Source organism: Danio rerio, chromosome 4 (genome assembly GCF_052040795.2).
Source record: "Danio rerio strain M-AB ecotype USA chromosome 4, GRCz13ab, whole genome shotgun sequence".
Classification (NCBI taxonomy): Eukaryota; Metazoa; Chordata; class Actinopteri; order Cypriniformes; family Danionidae; genus Danio; species Danio rerio.
Window position 1 is genome coordinate 29,511,004 of NC_141024.2, and position 24,842 is coordinate 29,535,845.

Sequence of the window (24,842 nt, forward strand, 5' to 3'; positions counted from 1 at the left end):
AGTAGTGATTGGTTAAAGGGACTCCTGAGTGGCTGCTGAACAGCCAATCACCAGTGGAAATCTCTACATCTTCTTTCGTTTTTAAAGGAGTTGTTGATATTTTCTGCAAGAGAAGTCGATACAATTAATGAAACAAAACAATTGAACTGATTCTAAAGAATAACGAATAACAATAGTACATGTTTGTAACAATGTTATGGATATTATGTAAATGTTTGGTTGTTACCAACCCACACAAATGATATGACAACTATTATACAGAAACTTTTATTAACACTGTTATAACATGAATTACATTATTATATTATGGTTCTTTAGGATATGTTATCATTCACTTCCCAATCCCAAACCTACGATTTAATTTCTTTACCGGTGTATTTATTAGAAACGTTATAAAAAAAAACTAATAATAAAATAAAAAATTGGTCCCCATATAACAAATGTAAAATAACAAAAATCAAGAAAGTTAAGTTTAAAGTATTGTATTTATAGCATCCTAATATTTTATGACAGTTCACTTGTAATATAATATAATATAATATAATATAATATAATATAATATAATATAATATAATATCATTCATTCATTTTCTTTTCAGCTTAGTCTCCTTATTAATCTGGAGTCGCCACAGTGTATGAACCGCCAACTTATCCAGCATATGTTTTTACGCAGCGGATGCCCTTCCAGCTGCAACCCATCTCTGGGAAAATATAGACTAATATAATACTATATAATATAATATAATATAATATAATATAATATAATATAATATAATATAATATAATATAATGTAATATAATATAATATAATATAATATAATATAATATAATATAATATAATATAATATAATATAATATAATATAATACAGGCTAATTTAATACATTATGATATAATATATAATATAGGCTAATATAATATAGGCCAATATAATACAATACAATATAATATAACATAATATAATATAATATAATATAATATAATATAATATAATATAATATAATATAATATAATATAACATATTATAGGCTAATATAATATATTTTATTATTGTCAATGCTTGAAAAAAAGCATTAATATTTTTGATCAATTTACATTCATAATATGCATTATATACATAACAAATAATAACACAAAATAAAAATATATAGCCTAATAAATAAAATAAAATAAATAAAAGAGAAATTAGTCGAATAGTCGAAGTTCTCAAAAAATAAAAATAAAACTCTTTAATAAACAGTTTCTGTTTTTTTTTTTTTTTTTCTTAATAAACAATTATTGTTGACAGTACACACAAAAAAACACTTCCTACAATAGGATTACGCGTGACGCATATCTGGTGGACTCCTCCTACTTTATCAGGGAAGAGAAAACCGCTATGTAGCCAAAGTGCTTATGAGAAAACGAGCAGCGTTGTAGCTATTGTAGTTATTTCTAAATGATTTAAAGCGTCGGGTGATATAGCATAAACCAGTTTTGAAGATGAAAGTGAGATAACTAGTGCGCATTAGTTGTTAAGGGCAGAAATGGAGAAGCAGTCGACATTGTTGTGTTCTGAGCTGAGTGTTCAGCGCAGACTGTATGAGGTCACATTAAACTGCGCGATTCTCGCGTGGAAAGACGTACAAAACGCCAAAAAACATACCGGACGCGCCATATATGGAGCTGTCAAAGCTGGTGAGTTACATATTTAATACAATAATATCACCAACGAGGCTACGCAATGCGTTTCTCTGCTTGTTGTTCGTTCAAATGGTGTGTGCGTCTCAAAACAGAGTGAGCTGTCTACCTAGTAGACATCAGTTGTGGGCATCGCATGCACAAGGGATCACAACGCAGTAGCTTTTGCTTACTCAGAAAGTGTTCTGTACCTCGCTGCCAACTTGAATGACGTGTGAGATGGCATAAAACACTGCTGACTCAGAACTTTTTGAAATATTTAGACTCCAAACATGTCTGTGTTGTTCAAATGATACTTGTGATGTTCTAGAACTATTCTAGCAAAGAACCTAACTTTGAATTGAGGTAAAATTGGTTATATAGCATACTTGCACATTCAGACGTTCAATAAAATAGTAAAGCAAAGTTTTTAAAAGGCTAATACAGATTCATTATAATGACATGTTGTTATGAGCACAGTGTGACACGGTTGTTTACCACACTACTATGAAGTAAGTATGACCTTGAAATAACATTTAAACTATTGAATTGACTGACAGTATGTTGTATTTTTATAGTCACTTGGTCTTAATATGAATTACTTATTTAGAATTGGCAAAGAATATTTCCTAAAATTGTATTATTGAGGTAAAAGTTTGATTGTGTAAATGTAAAACCAACTTTTACCAAAATCGACTTTTGATGGCCTTAAACAATTACAAATGGTGTTTAATGTATACTATTGCTTCAAATTTAAGCAATTTATCATTAGTCATGAAACATGTCTCTGATGTACAATAATGCTGCATTCATCGTCTAGTGTCAAGTCAGGCAAAAAATAAAAATAAAATCCTGCAAAAGTTAGCTAAAAGTAGGATAGGGTTTGGCAGCCTTAAAAAATGTGTATAAAAGTCTTAAATAAGCCTTCCACTATTTAAGGCTATAAAAAAACTCTCCAATTCCTAAAGTTATGGCATTAATTGCGGCCAATGCGCTGCAATTTTTGTTTTGCAATACAAATATTTAAGTGGTAAAGTGACATTTAATTTAGATGTAAATTTAACATTATATATCCTTTTTGTTTTATTTAAAAAGTGATGTCACTGGGGTAAGAAAGCTATTTTTTTCATTTAAACCATTTATTTTATTTTATTTATTTTTTATTTTTTGCTAAATATGTCAAAAATGTTTCAGTGAGTTCGTTTCGAAAATGATATAATTCATTCATGTTCTTTTCGGCTTAGTCTCTTTATTAATCGGGGGTCGCCACAGCAGAATGAACCGCCATCTTATCCAGCATATGTTTTATGCAGAGGATGCCCCAACAGCCGCAACCCAACACTGGGAAACACCAACACACTCCTGCATTCACACACATACACTATGGCCAATTTAGATTATTCAATTCACCTATAGCACATGTGTTTGGACTGGGGGGGAAACCGGAGCACCCTGAGGAAACCCAAGCAAACATGGTGAGAACATGCAAACTCCACACAAAAATGCCAACTGACCCAGCCGAGGCTTGAACCAGTTACCTTCTTGCTGTGAGGCGATTGTGCTACCCACTACGCCTCAAGAAATGTAATATCAGTATTATTCAAGGTAACATCAAAGTCCTAATCCAATCCTTAACTTGTTTCAAACATAAAGATTTAGATCAGTTATATAAATATATATTTTGTTTTTAAATGTATTTTGAGTTAGGACAAAAAATCTGTCAAACTTCACAAAAGGTACAGCAGAGCTACTTAAAGCATTTCCTAAAAGTTTGCCTGGTGAAGATAACATATTGAGTTATTGTGTCTTCTTCAGATTATTCATGACTGTTGTTTACTTTTTCTTTAAAAGGTCGAAAGTCTTAAATTCCTCTTCATAAAATCTGCAGAAATCTTTCAGATGTATGCCAAGAAATGCAAAAAGGCTAATATATGAAAAATAGTAATAATATATATGGATTATTTATTAATATAAATAAAATATCTATTGTGTATTATTAATTATTAAGCATGTTTAAATTGCTATTTAATGTATTTAAAATAATGGACTGCAATGTAGTGCAGCACATGCTGGATTACTGGATTGGAATCTGGATTCTTATCCTGAAACTTATGTAATGCATCATGTGACAAGATAAGTATGTTTTGTTCACACAAGACTTTTTTCACTCCTACATAAGTTTGTTGTGCACTTATTGTGGTCTTGTTGTATTGCAGAATGCTTTCTGCGGTGGGAAAGTGATATGAGTGTAGGAAAGGGTTTAATGGTATATGCTTAGGCTTGTTGGTGGGATAATGAGTAGGTCAACATGTCAACAGTGTAATTACAGATGTATTTACAGAAGTTAATTACTGCTCTGATTATATTATCATATTTTTAAATATGAATACAATGCAAAAACATTTATTAAAGCTGTGCAATTTGACAATATAGGGATTTTTTTTAAGTCAATCATCTTGTGCTGCGCCATTAATTTTATGGTGTCATAACATACATTGTTTACAGTAATATTCTTTTTTTTTTTTTTTCATAATATGGATGAGCGCAATCTTTTAGTCCCCCAGACGAAAACGTAACACAACATATTTATGTTTTAAGTACAATATTTATGTTATGCATTTTATTTTGTGCTATTTTATGTTGGGCTACGTTCTCAATCATACATCTGTCCTAAAGTTCTTAATAAAGTGAGGAAAAAGCACGTGAGCACAATGGCAAATCAGCAGTTTTTAAGTCTGCTTCTAAAATTTCAGTATTAAAACTATATATATATATATATATATATATATATATATATATATATATATATATATATATATATATATATATATATATATATATATATATATATTGATTACATTTGTGATTATATATTGATTACTATATTATGATCTAATTATTTCATTTTCAGGAAATGAGATGATTTATATACTGATATGATATTTTTGTCACACCACCGAGCCCTAACATCTGTATTAGATTAGACCATATTAAAATATGTGTGAAATCAGAATTTACTATGTTTATTTCAGCTGGATGTAAAGCAACAAAGTAAAACAAATCGCAGCAACTTCTGACTCACATTGACTTTTAGTTTGTTTAAAGGCAGTCAAGTTTTTCTTCCAGTGACTGAATTTAGGTACACCTTATAGTGGTGTAAAAAAGGTCTCCTTAATGCCCCCAAACAATATGAAGACTTTGGAGTGGCCTATTCAAAGTCCTGAACTGAATGTAATTAAGATGCTGTGGCATGACCTTGAAAAGGCGGTCAATGCTCATACCCTCCAATGTGGCTCAATGACAACAATTCTGCAAAGATGAGTGGGCCAATATTCCTCCACAGCGCTGAGGTCAGAGATTGTTTGTTTCCTTCTGTCTTTACTGGCCTGTCGTCTTATGGCTGCTGCTTTATACATGGTTAATAAATCTCTAGATATGTGTCATGAGTTGACATAAATTAACCTGAAGGTTTGTTAATCAGTTATTTGTTTGTCATTGTTTAATGAATTAATCAGTTAAATTGAACATAAAACATGCAAAGTCATGAGAATCTTTTCCTGAGGAACATTTTTACAGAGTGACCGCAAATTACATAAAAAGTCTAATTGGTGCATAAAGTTCTATTTTTAAAGTTTTAAACCAAGGGAAAGCAGACAAGCTTTAGAAAAATAAATAAATAAATGACTTCTTATTGTTTTCTAACCTATTTTGCTTATTGTATAAAACAGAAATAGCTCATATACTGGAACAAAGTATGTCATGCTTTGGACCTACTTTGGTTAACACTGTACACAGACATGTCAAAAACTAATAATTAAACAAAAAAATAAAGCTTTTTTTCACACTCAAAACAGAAGATTTGTCATGAATAAATTAAATATTGTGAATAATAGCATAAAATATAAATAATAAAATACAAAAAGAGTTTTAAAAAGTTTAATGGGGTCCATGCAAACAAAGAATCGCTTCCAAAAGTTTCCTTTACACACTTTTAGTTTGAAAGCTCTTCAACTTTTACTCAGAAGTTGCAAGTAAATTCCTGAAACAGTTTTGTAAAACAATATTTACATATTGTTTATATATGTACAGTGGTGTAAAAAAGTATTTGCTCCCTTACTGATTTTTATTTTTTATTTTTTTGCATATTTGTCACACTTTATTGTGCCTGATCATCAAACTAATTTAAATATTAGTCAAAGGTAGCACAATTAAACACATCGTGCAGTTTTGAAAGTTAAGGTTTTTATTATTAAGGGAAAACAAAATACAAAACTGCATAGCCCTGAGTCAAAAAGTGTTTGGCCCTAAACCTAATAACTGGTTGGGCCACCCTTAGCAGCAACAACTGCAATCAAGTGTTTTTAATTACTTGTCATGGGTCTGTTACAGCGCTGTGGAGGATGTTTAGCCCAGTCATCTCTGCAAAGTTGTAATTCAGCCATTTTGAGCATGAACTGCCTTTTTAAGGTCATGCCAAAGCATCTCAGTTGGATTCAGGTCAGGACTTTGATTAGATCACTATCACTTAAAAGTGATCTTATATTGGAAGTGCTTAAAACTTTTGAAAATGTAATTATGTTGCTTTAATAGGCATTTACCTTGCTAAATAGGAAACAATTTACTATTTAATGAAATGAAAATATATTTGCTTTTGCATAAAATGAAAGCAAAATACAAGTAAATCTACAGCTTCTGAGTGAACAGTGCATGTAATTAAAATAAATATGTATTGCTGTACTATACTACATCATACTATAACTGTGTAAAACCCAACAGTCAACTTTATCAAATGAAATGAGTGTAGTTAATTCAAAATTTACTGACCGTTAATTCTACTAATTTGAAAAGAGTTTTGAACTTGGTGCTGAAGGTAATTAAATACCTCATTACTTTAACTTTAATGGAGTAAGTTCACAGTGCTCGTATATATTAGTTTTTTTTAACTCAAATAGTTTGTAGCAATCGGTTTCCTCAAATGGTTTGAGTTGCTTAAACTTATTGGGTTTTACAGTACTTAGTTGGTTTGAGTTCTCTTCATTTATTGGGTTTTACTGTGATCAAATTGTGTCATTTACTCAAATGGATTAAGTTCACGGTACTCATAATGCTGTCATCACACCAGATGTGGAAGGAGCATCAAGCGCGAGTGATTTACATGTTATGGGTCACAAAACACATTTTTTGAGCTGTTGACAGTCGTATATGTGTCCCTTGCTGCTAAAAACACTAAGACACATATAGTTCACTAAAAAGTGAAAATTGGTTGGTTTTGCTTTATTTTAAGTAAATTCGTACTTCCTGTTTGAAATTAATTTTCGAAGCTGCGTCACGGCCATGAGATCTTAGCGTGTATTCCAGCATGTAGACTGGACGTCTGTACCTGGGAGTACTTTATGACGTCTCTGAGTGTCCCGCATTAATGCATGAGTAAGACTTGGTTCAAACCAATCAGCGTGCTCTATTGTGCAACTTCATTAATATGCAGGACATTTTTCAGACGGCAGAGAGACGCTGCATTGTGTTGCCAAAACAAGCATACAGCGTTGCTTTTAGAATTTGCTGCAGTGAAGGTTTTGTTTTCATTTTCTCTCTATGAGAGCGCAGCTGGACTCACGTGTGGATAGAGTGCACGCGACGCTTGACGGAAATATGTGATTAAGGAACATTTTTTTTAACCCGCAAGATTTTCTTATCTGAATATGGTGAGATCCGGAATTGCTGCTTGTCTCCTCTTAATAAAGATGCAGCTCTAGATGGTGTTCATTGTCCTGTCTCTACAGATTTGGTTTGTGAGCGACCAGTAGTCTTTGTTTATTCAGATGGCAAAGTTAGTTCGTATCCAACTAACTATTACACAGAGTGTAAACATGTTAGCACCACAACCAAATACCGTCATGTAGGATTTTCACCGCATTTTGTGACAGGAATAACACACACGCCTTTCTGACGCTACCTGCTGAGTGCATCTTAGGCCGTACTCACTCTAGGTACAGTTGCCTCGAACCAGGCCAAAGCACGCTTGTCCCCCCTCCCGTCTCTCCCGACGGCCCACGCTCAAAAAGTGTGTGTGTGTGTGTGTGTGTTTGTGTGTGTGTGTGTGTGTGTGTTTGTGTGTGCGTGCATTTTTATGCACATTTTTACAGACCCTCCCTTTTTTTGCTCATCCGAAACTCCTCCTTAAATAGAGCTGGACATGCCCACTTTCCTGCCGGGGGGGTGGGGGGTGGGGGGGGGGGGGGGGGGGGGGGGGTGGTCATGGTCCTTTAAGTCAATGCAAAGGCGTGAATAGACATCCTGCAGCATGATATGCGCGAATGGCGCAATACGCTCGAATGGAGCAGCACGAATTGAGCAGTTTGCGCGTTTGACACACATTTTGCACGAACCGCTCTAGTTAAAAAATACGAACTTCAGCGGACATTCACGCTTCGTTGACCAATCAGGGTCTTGCTCTTGTGGGGGCGTGATTGTGACATAGGGCCTGTTGTTAGTATCCCGGAAGGAAATCTTCCAGCCGACAACAGTTCATCTAACTGGTCTCAGCTCAGTCAGGAGCACCGCTGAAAGCCTCCATTATCCAGGTTAAGTTTCTGGAGGAGTTTATGAGCTCACAGAGCTGGATGCACCTCTGAAAGAATCTAGTGGACTCAGACGCGGCCCTAAATGTATTAACGCTATTTTCAGCCTTCACAAAGCACATAAATACTATTATTTTCTTAATAAAGTCCATAATAGCCATTTAGCAATAAAGCTAGAGTCACTGGGCAGACAGAAGCCCTGTCAATCACGCGAATCCGCGTCTGTTCTGAAATGAATTTGATGCGTAAATGAAGCAGGTTTCAACGCGAGTAAACTCAAATGTTCACACGGCTAGTTCCGTGTCTGGTGTAAACACAGAATGAGGATTAGTTTTTGAACTTACATGGTTTATTGTAATCTGTTTGCTCAAATGGTTTGGTTGCCTTTAACTTTTTGGGTTTACATAAAATCTGATATAATGAGATTAAGTATTTAAATATGTTATTTACTAAGAAAATGCACCTGGAAAGTGCTTGATAATTGCTTTAATTAATTGCTTTTTGACATTGGAAAAGGTGCAAGAACCCTGTTTAAAAAAAGAAATATATATATATATATATATATATATATATATATATATATATATATATATATATATATATATATATATATTTTTTTTTTTTTATATATATGTAATGTAAGAAGTGCAGCATACCCCTTATAAGAATGTAGTTTCAATGTACTTGACCTTTTAAATCTGTTCAGAAGAACCTTTAGAAGAACTGGAACAGAGTCCAAACCCAGTCCAGTATTTGAAACTGATTTTTCTGAACAAACCTGCTGACTTTATGGACACATGATACTGTACCGCTAAGTAGAAGTTGAGAAGTGGGTGACCTCCAGTGCTAAGATCCATTACACAAAGCCGGCTTTTATTTAAAGGTCTTGATGGATGTTGTCCTCAGGGCCGTGACACATGTGAAATGAAGTTTCCACCCTGCTTTAGGTAGTTCAGGGCACTCTGCCATTGTTTAATTAAAGGACTTCATATGAATAAAACCATTGCTCTTGGGAGTTGAGGGTGATTATTATCCAGTGTCCTAAATTACGTTTTTTGTCATCTGTTTTCAAATACTTTGTGAAAGTCTCAGGCCACCACTAGCTCTGTTTTTTTTAGAAAAGTTTTAATGAGCATTCACATTAATGTGTTGGTCTCTTCAAAACAGAAAGTATGGAAAATATAGAGAGAGAAAAAAAATCTGACTCTTTCTGGCATTAAGGTTGGGTATCATTTTGAACAATACTGGTGCCAAATCATTACTTTTAAAACTGTGCCAGTGTCTAAACACAACCTAAACACACAAAACAATGATGGATGACAATAAAGAAAGGGGGAAAAAAACAGGTAATGTTTACTGAAATATAAATTGTATAGGGCTGCACAATACGTAGGAAAATTATTATTATTATGATAAAAGTATGCAGTATTAGTATCACAAATAATATATGTATATGTATATATATATATATATATATATATATATATATATATATATATATATATATATATATATATATATATATATATATATATATATATATATATATATATTTTTTTTTTTTTTTTTTTTTTTTTTTTTTGCATTTTAGGTGAACTTTTCCAATAAACATATGCTCCAAAGTATTCAACAAATTAGGTTGAAATGTTTGTTTTTTTTAAATAGCACAATGAATTGAAATGTGAAGAATTACATACAACATAAATAAATGCAATCTAAAAAAGCAGAAAAAAAGCACCTTGAACGTGCTTGAAAAGTGCTGGAATTTGAAGTTGGAAAAGGTGTAAGAACCCTGACCCTGCAGAAATAATACAATAGCCAAGATGAATCAGGTTTTCAGTCATTTGTGGTGGTTTTTTTTTTCCAAATTACAAAATGTTGTTATATTATGAGAAATATCATTATCACAACAGTCAACAACTACATCAAACATTTTCAAGTATCGCGCAGGCCTAGTAATAAATGCTAATTTATGTTTGTTTTGTAATCAAAGCCAGCGGCAATAATTTAACATGTAACAATTAAGTACTCAACAGTAAAGTAGTTTGTATTATCCTCTAAACCAGATTTAAACAACTATTTTCCCCAAATATGCCCACATTTGCCATCTCTGGCAAAAACAACACCACTCCTGTGTGTGCTGACTTATAACAAGATCATTTAAAACAATAGAGTAAACAATACACTTCACCTAAATATTACATGATGACAGAATAATTAAACATGATGCAATACTTTCAAAGTCTATTATATAATAATTCACCCATGTCTGCGCTTTTTTCACAAAAAAAATTTAATGTAAAATTTGTCTTCACTATAGAAAAAAAAATCAGAAACTAGCAGTTTTCCATATTTTGTGATTTTTGTTAGTATTTTTCCCCATACTTAATTATGCCTTTGAATTTCCTTAAGAGACCTATATCTTTCTTCCAACAACTTTCAGCCTTGAAAAGTAAGAAAAGATTAGATTTTTATGAACATTTGTAATAGTCAAATTAATATGTTTGGGTAGGTGTTATGAATTACTGTACAAAAACCTGTAATAAACTGCCAAAAAGTTTTTTGTTATTTTACAGACTTGTTTTTCTATTTATTATTTATTTTACATTGTTATTATAAACTACTACAATTCAATAAAAGCGACTTTGTTGAATTGTTGAGTTGAATTTTCAACATCAAACGGCGACAGAGCAGAGATCAAGCTCCCATAATGCAATTTACAAAAATAAATAAGCAGAAAACACTTGAGAATCACAAAGTGCGGAAAATGTTAGTTAACAGATTTTTTTTATTTATTTATTTTATTTTTTTTGACAGAGTATGTACTCATCACAGTAGCCTTTCATCTGTTATTTCTTTATGTTTCGTCCCTCGTATCGTATTAATCTAAGGACATATATGTGACAACATATAATACACTGTATCTCAATTGGGTTCAGTTCAGGACTTTGACTAGGCCACCCCAAAAACGTAATTTTGTTATTCCTTCAGCTATTTTAAAGTGAAATTTAAAATAAACTTGTTTTTAGATAATTTTTTCAACCCTGCTGGGGTTTGAAAAAATTGTCTTTATTGTAATAAAAAAAATCTTAAATTATCGTTTTTCCGTATTTTGAGATTCATGTTTTAATTTAGTTTTTTTTCACCCATTTATTTATGCATTTTAATTGCATTATGGGACCTTGATCTTTCTTCCAACAACATTTAACCTTAAAGTATGAAACAGTGATTTTTATTAACATTTTTAATAGTTTAAAGTGAAACACTGTCTCGGGTGATGTTGTAAATTACGTTTATTATGAAATTATTATATATTAAAATTATAAAATTTTATATTATTTAAAAGACTTATATATATATACAACAAACCGACCATCAAAATAAAGTGTGACCGAAATGATTGTATACTCTCATATATATTTATTTATTTATTATTTTTACATCAAACTTCTAAAATGTCACATTATTAAATTGTAGAGTTTCTAGAATTTTTTTGATATTTATGTGACCTAACACATGACAGACAGATGGATGGGTGGATAGATAGATAAATGTCTCTCATATCTCATATGTTACTATTAGGCTAGGGCTTAGGTGACAACATATAAAACAATGTAAAATAAAACGTACTCAACTTAAAATTGTTAACCAAGTTGCTTGTTTTAAAGAGAAACTTATTAAATAACACTTCTTGATTTAAGATTTTTTTGCTATTTGGACTAGAAATCTGAGTAAGAATTTATTTATAACAGTTTTTAAATCACTTTTAACTGTGGAAAGCTTAAGGGTTGCCAGTGTGACTTGTGCCAGCATTGGTTGTCTAGTGTGCAATGTGTTTTGTCCATCTGCTGTGTAATCTAACTCCTTTCACCACAAGTTTTTCTCAGTATTTGGTAACTGAAGTAGCGGAGACACAAAAGACATTATTTGTAGTGGCCCTTTTCATACTAAACAAATGTTTGGTTTTGCCAGAAAGGTCACGTTGGATGAATGACTGGTGCATTATGCTGCTCAAACACAGCACTTCAGAACTTTGGCTATAAACACCTGGTCCCAAACAAGTCTCCATAGAAACAGATGCCTAAAAGGATACGAAGAATGTTCCGCAACATGATCAGTATCAGCATCCATATAATATGCACTGGTACTAGTTTATTAAAGCACCAAGCCTTTGTTGTTTAAGATACAGCCCTTAAACTTTATTTGTGACTTGTGTGAAGTGATAGTAATTAACCACAATGATTAAAACCATGTTTGCTTAAAATATTTAAAGGAAAATGCCTGGGAGGTATGATTGTATACAGTTTATAAAATATATCAACCAGAGAAATCGTGGTAATGCTTTATTTTGATAGTCCATTTGAGTATTAGTAGAATCTCTGCTTAATATCTGCTGATACTGCTGCTTAAACAGACATTTACCCGACTTTAAGAAACTTTGCAGGTACATGTCATCAACACTAACCCCAACCTAACAGTCTACTTATAATCTAATGAGAAGTAGTTGGCATGTAGATGCAATGCAAGTTAAATTCAACAAACCGACCATCAAAATAAAGTGTGACCGAAATGATTGTATACTCTTATAAATAAACGTTAAAAAGGTACACTCTTAAGATCCGTATTAGAAAATAATACGTGTGAAAAGTACAATCTGTTTTCTGAAATATTTTCAATCCCATTAATAGCATTTATACCAATTTTTCATAAAACATATAATGCTTTTGTTAATCTCATTATAACAATTTTGCCCCTGCTGTAAAAAACAAGACTTAGAATCACTATAATACAGTAGTATCCAAGTGTTTGCCACTTACTGATTTACTATTTTTTGTCACACTTTAATGTTTCAGATCATTAAACAATTGTAAATATTAGTCACAAGTAAACACATTTTAATTACTATTAGGAAACAAACCTAATCCAAATGTACATAGCCCTGTGTAAAAAAAAGTGGGTTGTCTAATAAAACCTAATAACTAATTGGGCAAGACAGCCAACATATGCAATCAAGCAGTTTTCAATAACTTGCAGTCTGTTACAGCACTGTGAAGTTGACTGTTTTAAGGTCATCCTACAGCAGTTGACTCATTTGGTTTCAGGTCAGGAGCCTGACTAGGCCACTTCAGTGTCTTTGTTTTTATACAGCAATTCATAATTGGACTTATAGTCTGAATAGACAGACAGACAGTAAGATAGATAGATGGATGGATAGATAGGTAGATAGATAGAATATTATCTGTAATATAATATAATATATAATACAAAATTGTTATAATATAATATAAAAGTGTTATTTAATATAGATTATTTTATCAAAAATGTTAATAAAAAAATATTATTATTAATGTTCAGATTTATGTTTTCTGTGTGAGTATATATATTTATATAAACTAATTCTGGGATTCAAAGCTGAATTACTCGGCACCAATACTCATGTCTCCAGTATCACGTGGCCCTCAAGAAATTATTCAAGTTATATAAATAATATGTAACCATTTATACAGTATATAGAAAATGATTTAAAGCAAATTATATTTTACAAGAAATTAATGTAATTAACAGGAGTTAGTGTAAAAGACTAGCTTTAAAATAATAACAAATGCATTCAAGTTTTGCTTTATCAAAAAAAAAAAAAAAGGAATGTAAGCAGATTATACCATGAAAAACAAGCCATCATTTGAAGCAACATATTTTTGCTTCCTGCTGTTTTGAACAGCCTATAATGCCTAAAGATACTGTCTAATTATGGAGCTCAGTAGGCTTTGGAACAGAGTGATGCTGTTTGATTGAAAGTAGCTCGCCAAACCATATTTGGCTGATCTCAGCCTGTGGAGTCGTGTATAGTTCTACACGCCTGCTGTTTTTAGGATGATGTTAGTAACATAATGTGTTTAGCAGAGAGAGGCTTGCAATATAACCGTCAAAGACCCCTGGAATGTCAACTATTGTTCTGTATTTCCTCTATCCCCCATCACGTTAACTGCTTTTGTTTATTAGCATTTACGAAAGTTAACAAAAATGATAACAATTAGAAGGCTTGCAATCAAATTTGTGGCTGCATTGTTACTTGATATAATAATAATAATATTTAAAAAAGCTGTTTGTGGGAGAACTTTTAGATAAATGAATGAAGTGAATAGTTTTAAAATGATTATATGATAATTTTGTTAGTTATTAGCAGATTCTTATTCCATCTTCTCAATTCTCTTTACTACCCAAATTTACTTTTGTAAGCAAAACCCTACAATTTACACTAGAAATCCATGCAATCAGAAATGTGTGGATGTTAAATGATTTTTTCCCTTCAAGTGTTGCACACGTTCAAATTGCTCCAAACTGGTTTGCCTCAAGTCATGGGTTTTCATCTTAATGAGAAGTTGGCTAAAAATATAAAATCTCAAATAGTAGTTAAATGTGTTATTAGAACTGCTGAGTATGGTGTTGGTAACCTTGTAACCAACAATTAAAGAATCATTTCATTTTATTTCTTTCTTTTTGAAAATAGGCACAGTTTACAAGTGACTTGGAGTTAAACTGTTAAGTTTTGCCATCTTTTTAATCCATTCCAGATCTGGCAGAAGCACGTTTAGCTTGGTTAAAAAAAATCACAAATCATTGAATTAGATTAGATCATTAGCATCAGTTCTGTTGCTCAACCAGAAAGGATTCAGAAATGTTAAAACAACGGTTTTACTCTTGTTGACTTGTAAAATAAGGGGTAGAATTCCGGGAGTTTTCCGGGAGACAGACCAAAACGGGAGATGGGTCTGAAATATAGGAGACTCCTGGGGAAAAAACGGGAGTGTTGGGGTAATCAGGGGGAATGAGGAACTGATGTGTGTGTCAGGTGCATGATAGTATTTGTAGTCCAGTTCAGTGGTGGATGTGTAATTCTTCAGCGATCTGCAAACGGTAGTCATGTTTATATAATGTTGATTTTTATTCAAAATTGGTATTTCCATCTCATGCGATAGAACAAAACATGCATTAACACCAATGACCAAGGTCAGTAGCTATGTGTCCATCCAAAAATGCGAATTAACTTTGAATGCAAAACTGGATTTTCGAGTAAAAGATGTGCGAACAAAGCTGCGATTAAATCCAGTAAGACAATGTGAACAAAATTGTCACTTCCTGATTATCTGGCGCCAAAAAGCAACAGTAAAAAGGGAATTTGCTGCGGTAGGAGAAGCTGCATGAATCTTTTCTTTATTTAATAAATCACTTGCGCCTCCGAAGGTAATCCTGACATGCAGTGAAAGCACGGTGGCCTTTGGAGGCATGAGTCGCAGAGCACAAACATTCTTGATTCTAAAGGTCATAATAATATGATAACACTTATTGAAATGATTAAGGCATTTTAGAATGACCAAAACATCATTTCAGACGTTTCACAATGTGTTCAGCCTGCTGGCTTGTTCGTTTGCACATATTTTGATCATCAAATGATCTCTTACAACTAAATCGCTTGACATATTTTTAATGCACAAATAGGAATTTGTTTAATAAAAGTGTTTTCATCGTAGTTTATGCGCATCTTTTCTCATCGAAAAAAAAGTTTATCCTTCTCAGTTATGCGCATATGTTTTTATGAGCATTTTTCAAAATGTATGCACATCTTGTTATTTCCATCAACTGTTTTTTATTTCCATCAACTGTTTTTATGTGCATATCTAAGAATAAGTGGATGGATACGTAGCTATTGATTCAAATTGCCATTATTTTTCCAGCTGATATTAACATACATTTCCAGAAGCCGAGACACATTGCTGTTTTTAGTTGGTTTTATAGTTCATTTATGCATTGGTTTTTATGTGTTCACACTCATTTTCTCATTGTCTACATCATATTTGAGCTTACTATTGAATAAACAAAAGCATTTTACTAACTGTATACAAGAAATCTCTTAGTACGATGTGTGAATGTCAGGTTTTGATGCATTTTCTCTTAATATCTCCAGACGCAGTCTTGCTTTAAATTTGTTATGGCCTGTTTCCACTGAGTGGTAAGGTAAGGTACGGTTCAGTATGCTTTTATGGCCATTTCCACTGTTAAAGGGTACCAAAAAGCGAAACGTACTGTACCACTTTTTGGGTACCCTTTGCAAAGGGTAAAGCCTAGCATGACAAAACGGTACCAAACGGTGGATCTAGACGCGCAGCTGAATGCTATTGGTTTACAGAGATATGTCACTTGCTTGTGGAGAAGCATAAGAATGTAAACAAATGAACCGCCATTTTTAAAAACACAGCTAAGACATTACACCTTTATAATATATACATATAATTATAAGCCATGGTCGACCTGAGCTCAAACAAACCTTATTGTCATCTTGATGAACAGCCACAAAGCCAAGAAGAACAAAATCTGCTGTGTCCTGTTGTTGTTTTACGAGGCCGTCTAAAAATGCGAGTGGTTTCACTTTTTCCAGAGAGCTCACCGTGTGTCTATATTGGAAATTACGAACTTCGTGAGCTGATGATAATAACTTGCACATGATTATTAAATGGCTTCTGACATCCAATTCTTTCCGAAATTTCAGAGAGTAAAGCGCAAAAAAAAAACTAAGGAAAAGCCGGAAAAAACAAAGGAGCAAATGATTCTTTTAGCAACCTACAACATGAACAAACTACCATGTTTAACTATTATTATCCTATTATGAACCATTATGAACTCGGGAATGACGGAATTACTTTCTAACAAGAGGTTACATGTGCTGGTGAAGATTAAAGATGCAAATGAGAGGTTTGCTCGGACTGTGGGCTATATTTCGTGTTGTTTTTGAACCCAAATAAGGACTAAATGTATGCTGTGTGTAGTTTTTCTGGGATTGGTAACAAATCGGAGACTGTAAGGGTCTGTATGCATTTATATATGTTGCATTTATTTATTGAATTCATATAATTGCAGGTGTTGCAGTAGGCTATTTTGCCCTATCATTGATCTCTAGTTATAATCAAATTCTGTTTATAAAAAGGTATTTATGTATTTAAAGGTATTTATGTGTATAAAGCATCTGTTTTGTGAGTAGTGCTTCTCATATGATATGTGAACGACTTTAACAGCTTTACTTTGACATTTCCTTGAGCGAGAATGACTTCGTCTGAAACATTCTGTCATACACCACGCTCACGATCATTGATATCCGTTTGGCAGTGGAAACCCAAGCCTGATAAAGGTTACCCGTACTGTACCATTCAGTGGAAATGGGCCATAAATGGATATATATAGTAGATGTGTAGAAGAGAAAAAGGTTGAAATAACACACCTTTGTAGAAGAGTTTTTCTTAATTTAATTAGGTTAGTTCACTAACATTTTTGGTTGTTGTTGAGTGTGCCTACAGAATCATCCTGCTTAATCTAAATGAATAAATGCATTCCAAGCAGAGCTCTCCACTCTATATGGTGAACTTGTATTCATATCTCAATGTATAATGCAGAAAAATAAAATATGTCAGATTTTTCCAGCCCTATTCTCATATTGTCCCCACACTTGTACTGCACTAACCAAAACTCATAATGAATAATAACAAAAACATTGACCTTAAGGAATTTTAAACCAGTGTTTGTTTGTTTTTTATCTTTCGACTATTATTCTGGAGATTTGGTCAATGCATTCTAAAACATGGGCAGGAAACCAAGAATACATGCAACAGGCATCCAATTGTCCCTTATGAACCCTATAACTCTACTGCATCACCTTTGCATTCCAGTTTTTTTTCCTCATGAAATATTCATTCGTTATACAATAACTCCCTAATGCGAGTATCATCAAACTTTTATCAGGCTTTTGTTTCCATGTTACGATGCTGTTAAATTTATGGCATCTGGGCATGTGAATGATTTCATTAGACTGTATAAAAATGAAAAAAAAAAAAAAAAAAAAACACTTATTATGTCTCAAATGAATGTGTCATGGAGTTTTAATGAAGATAAACCATTGCCCTGGCTTTATCGGAGTATTAAGTAAAGTTTCTGAAGCCATACTTTAATTCTAATCCACATAACTCTCTGATCTTTTTAAATAAGGTCAAACCTCATTAACTTCCTCTCCCAGGGGTTTGCTGAAAAGCCAGCATTATGTAACGTTACACAAGATAGACTCATTTGGGCGCAGGCTGTCAGAATGCAAAAAAAAAAAAAAAAAAAAAAAAAAAACTTATTTGCTTAGAGATATTTTGCATGTAGACAGAGATGATGGAAACTGACATTTACATGGTGTGCTATTGCAATGCAAACAAACTGAAGCAGTCGGATTAATCAGAACATCCCGAAAGTTCAAAAAATTAAGTTTTTCTAAAGCATTTAATTAAAAACGCAGCAATATTAAAAAGATAAATGAATAAATATCCCTAACAGAACTCTCTTAAATTAATATTATATATATATATATATATATATATATATATATATATATATATATATATATATATATATATATATATATATATAAAAAAAAATATATATATATATATATATATATATATATATATATATATATATATATAAAATATAATGCTTTACAATAATATATTTGTGCGTACATGTTAGATGAGTCAGTAGTGAAGTGAAAACTGGAACAAAAAAAGTTCAAAAATTTGTAGATCCAAAAAGATATGTTAATATCTAAAATTAAACCATTATATATTATTTTATTAAATCTGAAAATGTAATTTATTTAGTCGAATATATTAAATAAAATTGTAATAAACAGGAAAAATAAAGTTGAAAACTTATTCATTCATTCATTCATTCATTTTCTTGTCGGCTTAGTCCCTTTATTAATCCGGGGTTGCCACAGCGCAATGAACCGCCAACTTATCCAGCATGTGTTTTATGCAGCGGATTCCTTTCCATTTAACCCAGCAATAAGAAAGTTTGTAATCACTAATTCCGTTTATTTATTAAATTTATTATTATTTTTCTTTTTTTTGCAATTACTCATTTGACTTTTAAATGTTTTATCTTAAGATGTCAGCTGACCAAACTGTTATTTTGATGGTTATAACTGTTTAATAAAACTGTTTTGTTTAAGTGGACCAAAAATGATTAGCTATATTTGTTAAAAAAATGATTTAAATATTTATCGGTGTACTTATTTATGCTGAGCAGTGATCATTGAGCTGTTTGTGAGGCAGCAAGCTTGGCCCCCCTAATATTAAAATAAGACTTATTATGACTTCAGAAGATTTTTTTTTTTTTTATACATTATACATTGAAACACTAGTAGCTGTTTAGATATATATTTTTAAATCATCCAGCAGGATTTCAAAAGAATGTTTTATTTTGCGGATGAAATTTGACCACCAATTGACCTTAATATCCTTGAAAGTCTTTTGGATGTGTTCGAGTGGACTTTAGAGAGTTGTTTGCCTCTTAATCTTCCACTTCAGCATGACCATTCTGGTTTAGGTCAATTGTTGCTCAATTATTGGTTTGTAAAAAAGCTTTTTTTTTTTCAAAGTTTGACCCTGATAGATTTTAACATCATCTTTGGTCCATTCTGTATGGTTTTTAAGATGGAACAGTATAAAAACTTTAAATCATGATTATAGTGACTGAATTTCTCACAAAATGTGTACCTTTGCATAGTTTTGTGACAAACAACATGAGCATGAATTACTGCATTTCGAGTTTAATTATTTTTTTGTTGTAACATGTACATTGGTATTTTTTGTTTGTGTGTTTAGTGACAGCTCATCCAAAAATGAAATGTCTGTCATCATTTACTCACCGTTTATTTGTTCCAAACCTGTTTGAATTTCTTTCTTCAGTTGAACACAAAGGAAGATATTTTGAAGAAAGCTGAAAACCGAAACCATTGACTTTCATTGTATTTGTTGTTTTTAAATCATTGGTAACGGGCTTCCAGCTTCCTTTAAAATTTATTCCTTTGTGTTTAAAACTAGAAAGAAATTATTTCATTTAAGATTCAATTTTAACGTCAGCTCAGTATTCTCGATAGTGTGCCGCACACACTTAAAATGTAGGGAATACAAAATCTTTAGCTGCATACATGTACACATGTACACATATTAAATGTCTATTTAGACATTCATTTACATTGCAGTCTTTTGACATTTGCAAATCGCCATGTTACAGGATTCACCATGAGTTTTCAATATCGTGATAATCACTTACAGTCATGACTATTTGAAACCATTAAAAGTAACCTGCAGAAAATTTACCGAAGTTTACCTTGTAAAACACTAGAGAATTGTTGAAGAAATAAAGAGCTATACACACTGCAACCTCAACCTAAAATGAGGTTCCAAATTTTTACTAGTGTCTTTTTTCTATTGAAAGCAAAAGAAGATATTTTGAAGAATGTTGGACACCGACGTCCAAGAATGTCAATGACATCCATAAGAGGAAAAAATATGCTACGATAAATAGCAAATAAAAAGCACAGTGCTAGACGAATCAAACAAACTAAAATAACATACAAATATTAAAATAAAAAAATAAATATTTTGCAATACTGATCAAAAAGTAGAATACAAAAAATATTATATGTTATAATATATATTATTATATATTATTTACATTCACACACACACACACACACATATATATATATATATATATATATATATATATATATATATATATATATATATATATATATATATATATATATATATATATATATATATTTATATTATTTTATAATTTTACTTCCATCACTTCTATGTATATGTGTGTGTGTGTGTGTGTGTGTGTGTATATATTTTTATATGTAGTGTATGATGTGTATGTTATGTCTATGACTTCCCTTTGGACGGCAAAGTAAGAATTTCATTGTACAGAGAAACGCGTTTGCTTACTGTGCACATGACAATGAACAAATTGGATTAAAAAAAAAAAAAAAAAAAAAACTGTTCCACTTCTACATATTCCACTCAAGAGTCTTCAGGTCTTCTGTCAAATCTGTCAGGTTTTAAAAGAGACAGGGTTGCCACAACAAAAGTAGCCCAATGGCCATAGGCCTCAAACCCAAGTCCTTTAGGGCCGCAGCTCTACACCATTTTGTTCCAGTCCTAATCAAATACAGCAGATCCAACTAATCAAGGTATTCAAGACTACCAGTGTCCAGTAGTCTTGAACAATTTGATTAGTTGGATCAGCTGTGTTTGATAGTTGGAACAAAACTATGCAGAGCTGTGGCTCGGATTTGAATTTGAAAGCTATGCCAATAGCCAATCAAAACAAGCCCAATCTTTAAACTCAAAAATATTCCATTCCCATGTTAAAACATAAATATTTGAAGTCATAGAATGCATTATGCAGTTATTTTAAATAACTGTATATTGGTAATGGTAAACATTAAGTTTTCATAAATAAAACCCTCTTCCCTTAAGATTGATAGCTGATGAACCAAACCCTTCAGTTGGTTGTGATGATGTTTTTTTTTTTTTTTTAAGAACTGTTTGAACATATTTTACATCACTTTGTGCAGTAAACTTAGTTTCATTAAAAAAAAATCACTTTCATTCGTAATTACAAATATTAAAGTAAAGCAAAAATCCCAGAGAGTCCTGCCAACTGTTACTGTGGAAGTAAAAACAGACATGGCTGCAGGCCATGCACAGCCCACACACACAAACACATATACACACAGGTCTCTCAGGGCTCCTGACCTGCACCTCTTGTGTGTTCTTACTTTGTTTAATCATCCTAGTAGTTTTCTATCATTGGTAGAATATACATTTGTTAGGGCTGTGCAATATAAATAACTCTAAAGATGCTGTTGACTTGAAATGTTCGCCACATGTTGATAACAACTAAGGAAATAAATATATAAAAATAAAACAAATCTAAGTAGTCACTAAGTTATGTGAACACATGAAGAAAGGGAGATGTAAAAAGGCAGTGAAAGCCCAGACAGTAGCTGAAATCTCTCAGCAGTTCTTTAGCAACCCTCTGCTCTTCGCCAGTGTAAATAAATATCGGTTGCTTCAGTCTAACATCTACATTATCAGGATGATAATGAAGGGTGGACATTTCAGCAAGTCAATGATCAAAAGCATGGCCAAAGAAACTCCCAAATGCTTTCAGAGAAAGAAAATCAAGCTGTAAAATAACTTAATCACCTGACTTAAATCCTTGGTTACATATTACATAAATGCTAATGCTGTTTTTTTTTCCTAATTTATGTGCACAATATTACTTACCATTACAAGGATGCAGACTGAAACATGAAATGATGCCTTTTAAGAAATCTTGAAAGTACAGTGTTTACATTTAGCATTTATCTATATTTACTTAGGTTCTGTGTTGTAATCATTAATTTTTGTTTTAATCATTAATATTTACTGTAGATTTCTGCATTCTTAATCAAACTGTTTGCCCCAAAGTTCTAAATAAAGGGAGAAATACGATCACAAATTCAATAAGTACATTTCTTTAATGTAAAAAAGTGTACATGTAAAAAAATACATGTAACCCATATACCTACATATTTTCATATGTGTGTATATATTTATATACATTGAATGTACCATTTTATGATATACAGTAGGGAAAATAAGTATTGAACACATCACCATTTTCCTCAGAAAACATTTTTTTTAAAGGTGGTGTTGACTACCAGAGAAATTCATATATGCAAAGAAAACAAATCTAATGTAAATAAATATTTTTTAAGACTTTCTATTTTTATGTTTGTAGTTTGGGGTTTTTACCAAAATCTGGGGTCTGTTCTTCGTACCTCGCTTAAATGATCTAAGATGATTTTGCCGATCCTGGATCTCTTCATCTTGATAACTGATCTCTGGCTAATTTGGTTCTTCAAACAAGTATGCGAGTCAGATTAAAATGTCTGGATGAACTGATCTGAGATCGCTGCATGTGTTGTGAAGGACAGATCTATCGATCCTCGAAATCATCATCAGCAATGCAACGATTGGCTGACGGCACAGCAGCGTAATGACATCATCTGATTAATATTCAATTATCCATGTGAGCAAAATTACATCAAATTAACAGTAAACGGTTTGTTAAATATGACACGCAATAACTTTCCACATATGTTGTGAACTGCAGGCTTTACACTTTCATGTGTCAAGAGTATTGATCATGTATTTCAATGCATATCAATGTATTTAGTTCTACATTGAGAAGATATTTTCTTTATTACAGTAGCCGTTTTTTTAATCGCTGTATAAAATAACTGGATGTTTACAAAAGCATTTTGATATTGATAAAGGTGTCTGCAACTTTTGTGAATGTGAAGCATAATCACTGGCATATTAACTGTCAAAACATGTTCATGACTGCATTAATGTATTATTGCTTTTTTTTAAAAAGTCACATATTCTGCATTTCTATTATCATACACAAATTGTACTAAAGCGATCTAAAAAGTTCATATCAATAAATGTTCTCTTTGTACTTTCATTTCGAGGGTGCAGATTGCATAAGTTTTTATATTTTATTAATAACTATAACTTTATATATATATAGTTATTATTATTTTTTTTTACTATTTTCCTAAGTGTATATAACTACTACTGTAAGAAAATATCATAATTCGGTACTTTCTCTATTATCTTTGCTTGAACTGACCCGATCTAATCCTGTTTATATGAAATGAACCTGCTTCCGATCAGGTTTGAGCTAGCAGAACTGTTGCTATGACAACAACTCTCAGATCAGCTTTGAAGAACGAAATTGTCAAATCGTCAATATGCAAATCCAGCTAACTGAGTAATCCACATACGAAAAATGGACCCCTGGTTCAATTCCATGTCAACAGCTCCTTTAAAAATATTGTTCTCAGAAAAAAAAAAAAAAAAAAAAAAACATGACGTGTTTTGTACTTAATTTCCCCGCTCTATATATATTGTTATTTGGGTATGGGATGCAATATATTGTGATTTGAGATTTTTGTCATATATCGCCAGGCCATACCATTTAGTTGAGTAAAATATGTAAACACCACAATTTCAGGTAAATATATTATATGCAATATAAGAAAGAAAACAGATCAAAAGTAGCCCAATTCCACTGGAAAACCACAGACTTGGCAACAGGGGTTGTTATGTCTCACATGTTTTGTGACCCTATACTCTATTCTCTATACACAGGTAGTCATTGTGTCCCAGTGTGTGAGATTATAGCTGTTCAGGAAAAGGAAGATGACTCCCCATGTAAAGACACTGGGAAATGGCAGAAAGTTCCCCAGAGCCCGACAGACTCCTGCCAGCACGCTTTCACAGGTACAATCAGACTGTAATCTGTTTATCTGCCCCCCTGATAGCTGCAGAATGCATAGCTTTACTGTGTTATCAGACGGATTTCAATCATACAGTTGACCTTTACCCTAGTTTATATAATAATGCGGCTTCTCTCGTTGGTGTTTCTCTGCAGTGTACTATGTGGAGAGGACGAGACAGCACTGCTGGCGGTGCAGCAACGTGACTTTCCAATGCTCCGAACATTCCCTATGCCTGCTCTGGATACAAACCATTAAGGAACAGCTAGCATTATTGAGTGCGTCCTTAATTCATGGTTTATGCAGGGGTCTTAAAATGTCTTAAATCTCAAAATCCAAATTTTAGGCCTTTAAAAAGTCTTAAATTTACTGAAATATTGTGTTGTA

General features: G+C 32.3%; 1 protein-coding gene across 1 annotated transcript in view; it reads left to right on the forward strand.

The window, feature by feature from the left end:
* Positions 1 to 1,361: 1,361 nt before the first annotated feature.
* The window catches only part of cerk (ceramide kinase), a 56,424-nt gene continuing 32,943 nt past the window's right edge, over positions 1,362 to 24,842 (forward strand). The window contains 3 exon segments of the mRNA NM_001441533.1: positions 1,362 to 1,676; positions 24,328 to 24,459; positions 24,611 to 24,733. Of these exon segments, the coding sequence (NP_001428462.1) occupies positions 1,526 to 1,676; positions 24,328 to 24,459; positions 24,611 to 24,733 (406 nt within the window). The 5' untranslated portion in view covers positions 1,362 to 1,525.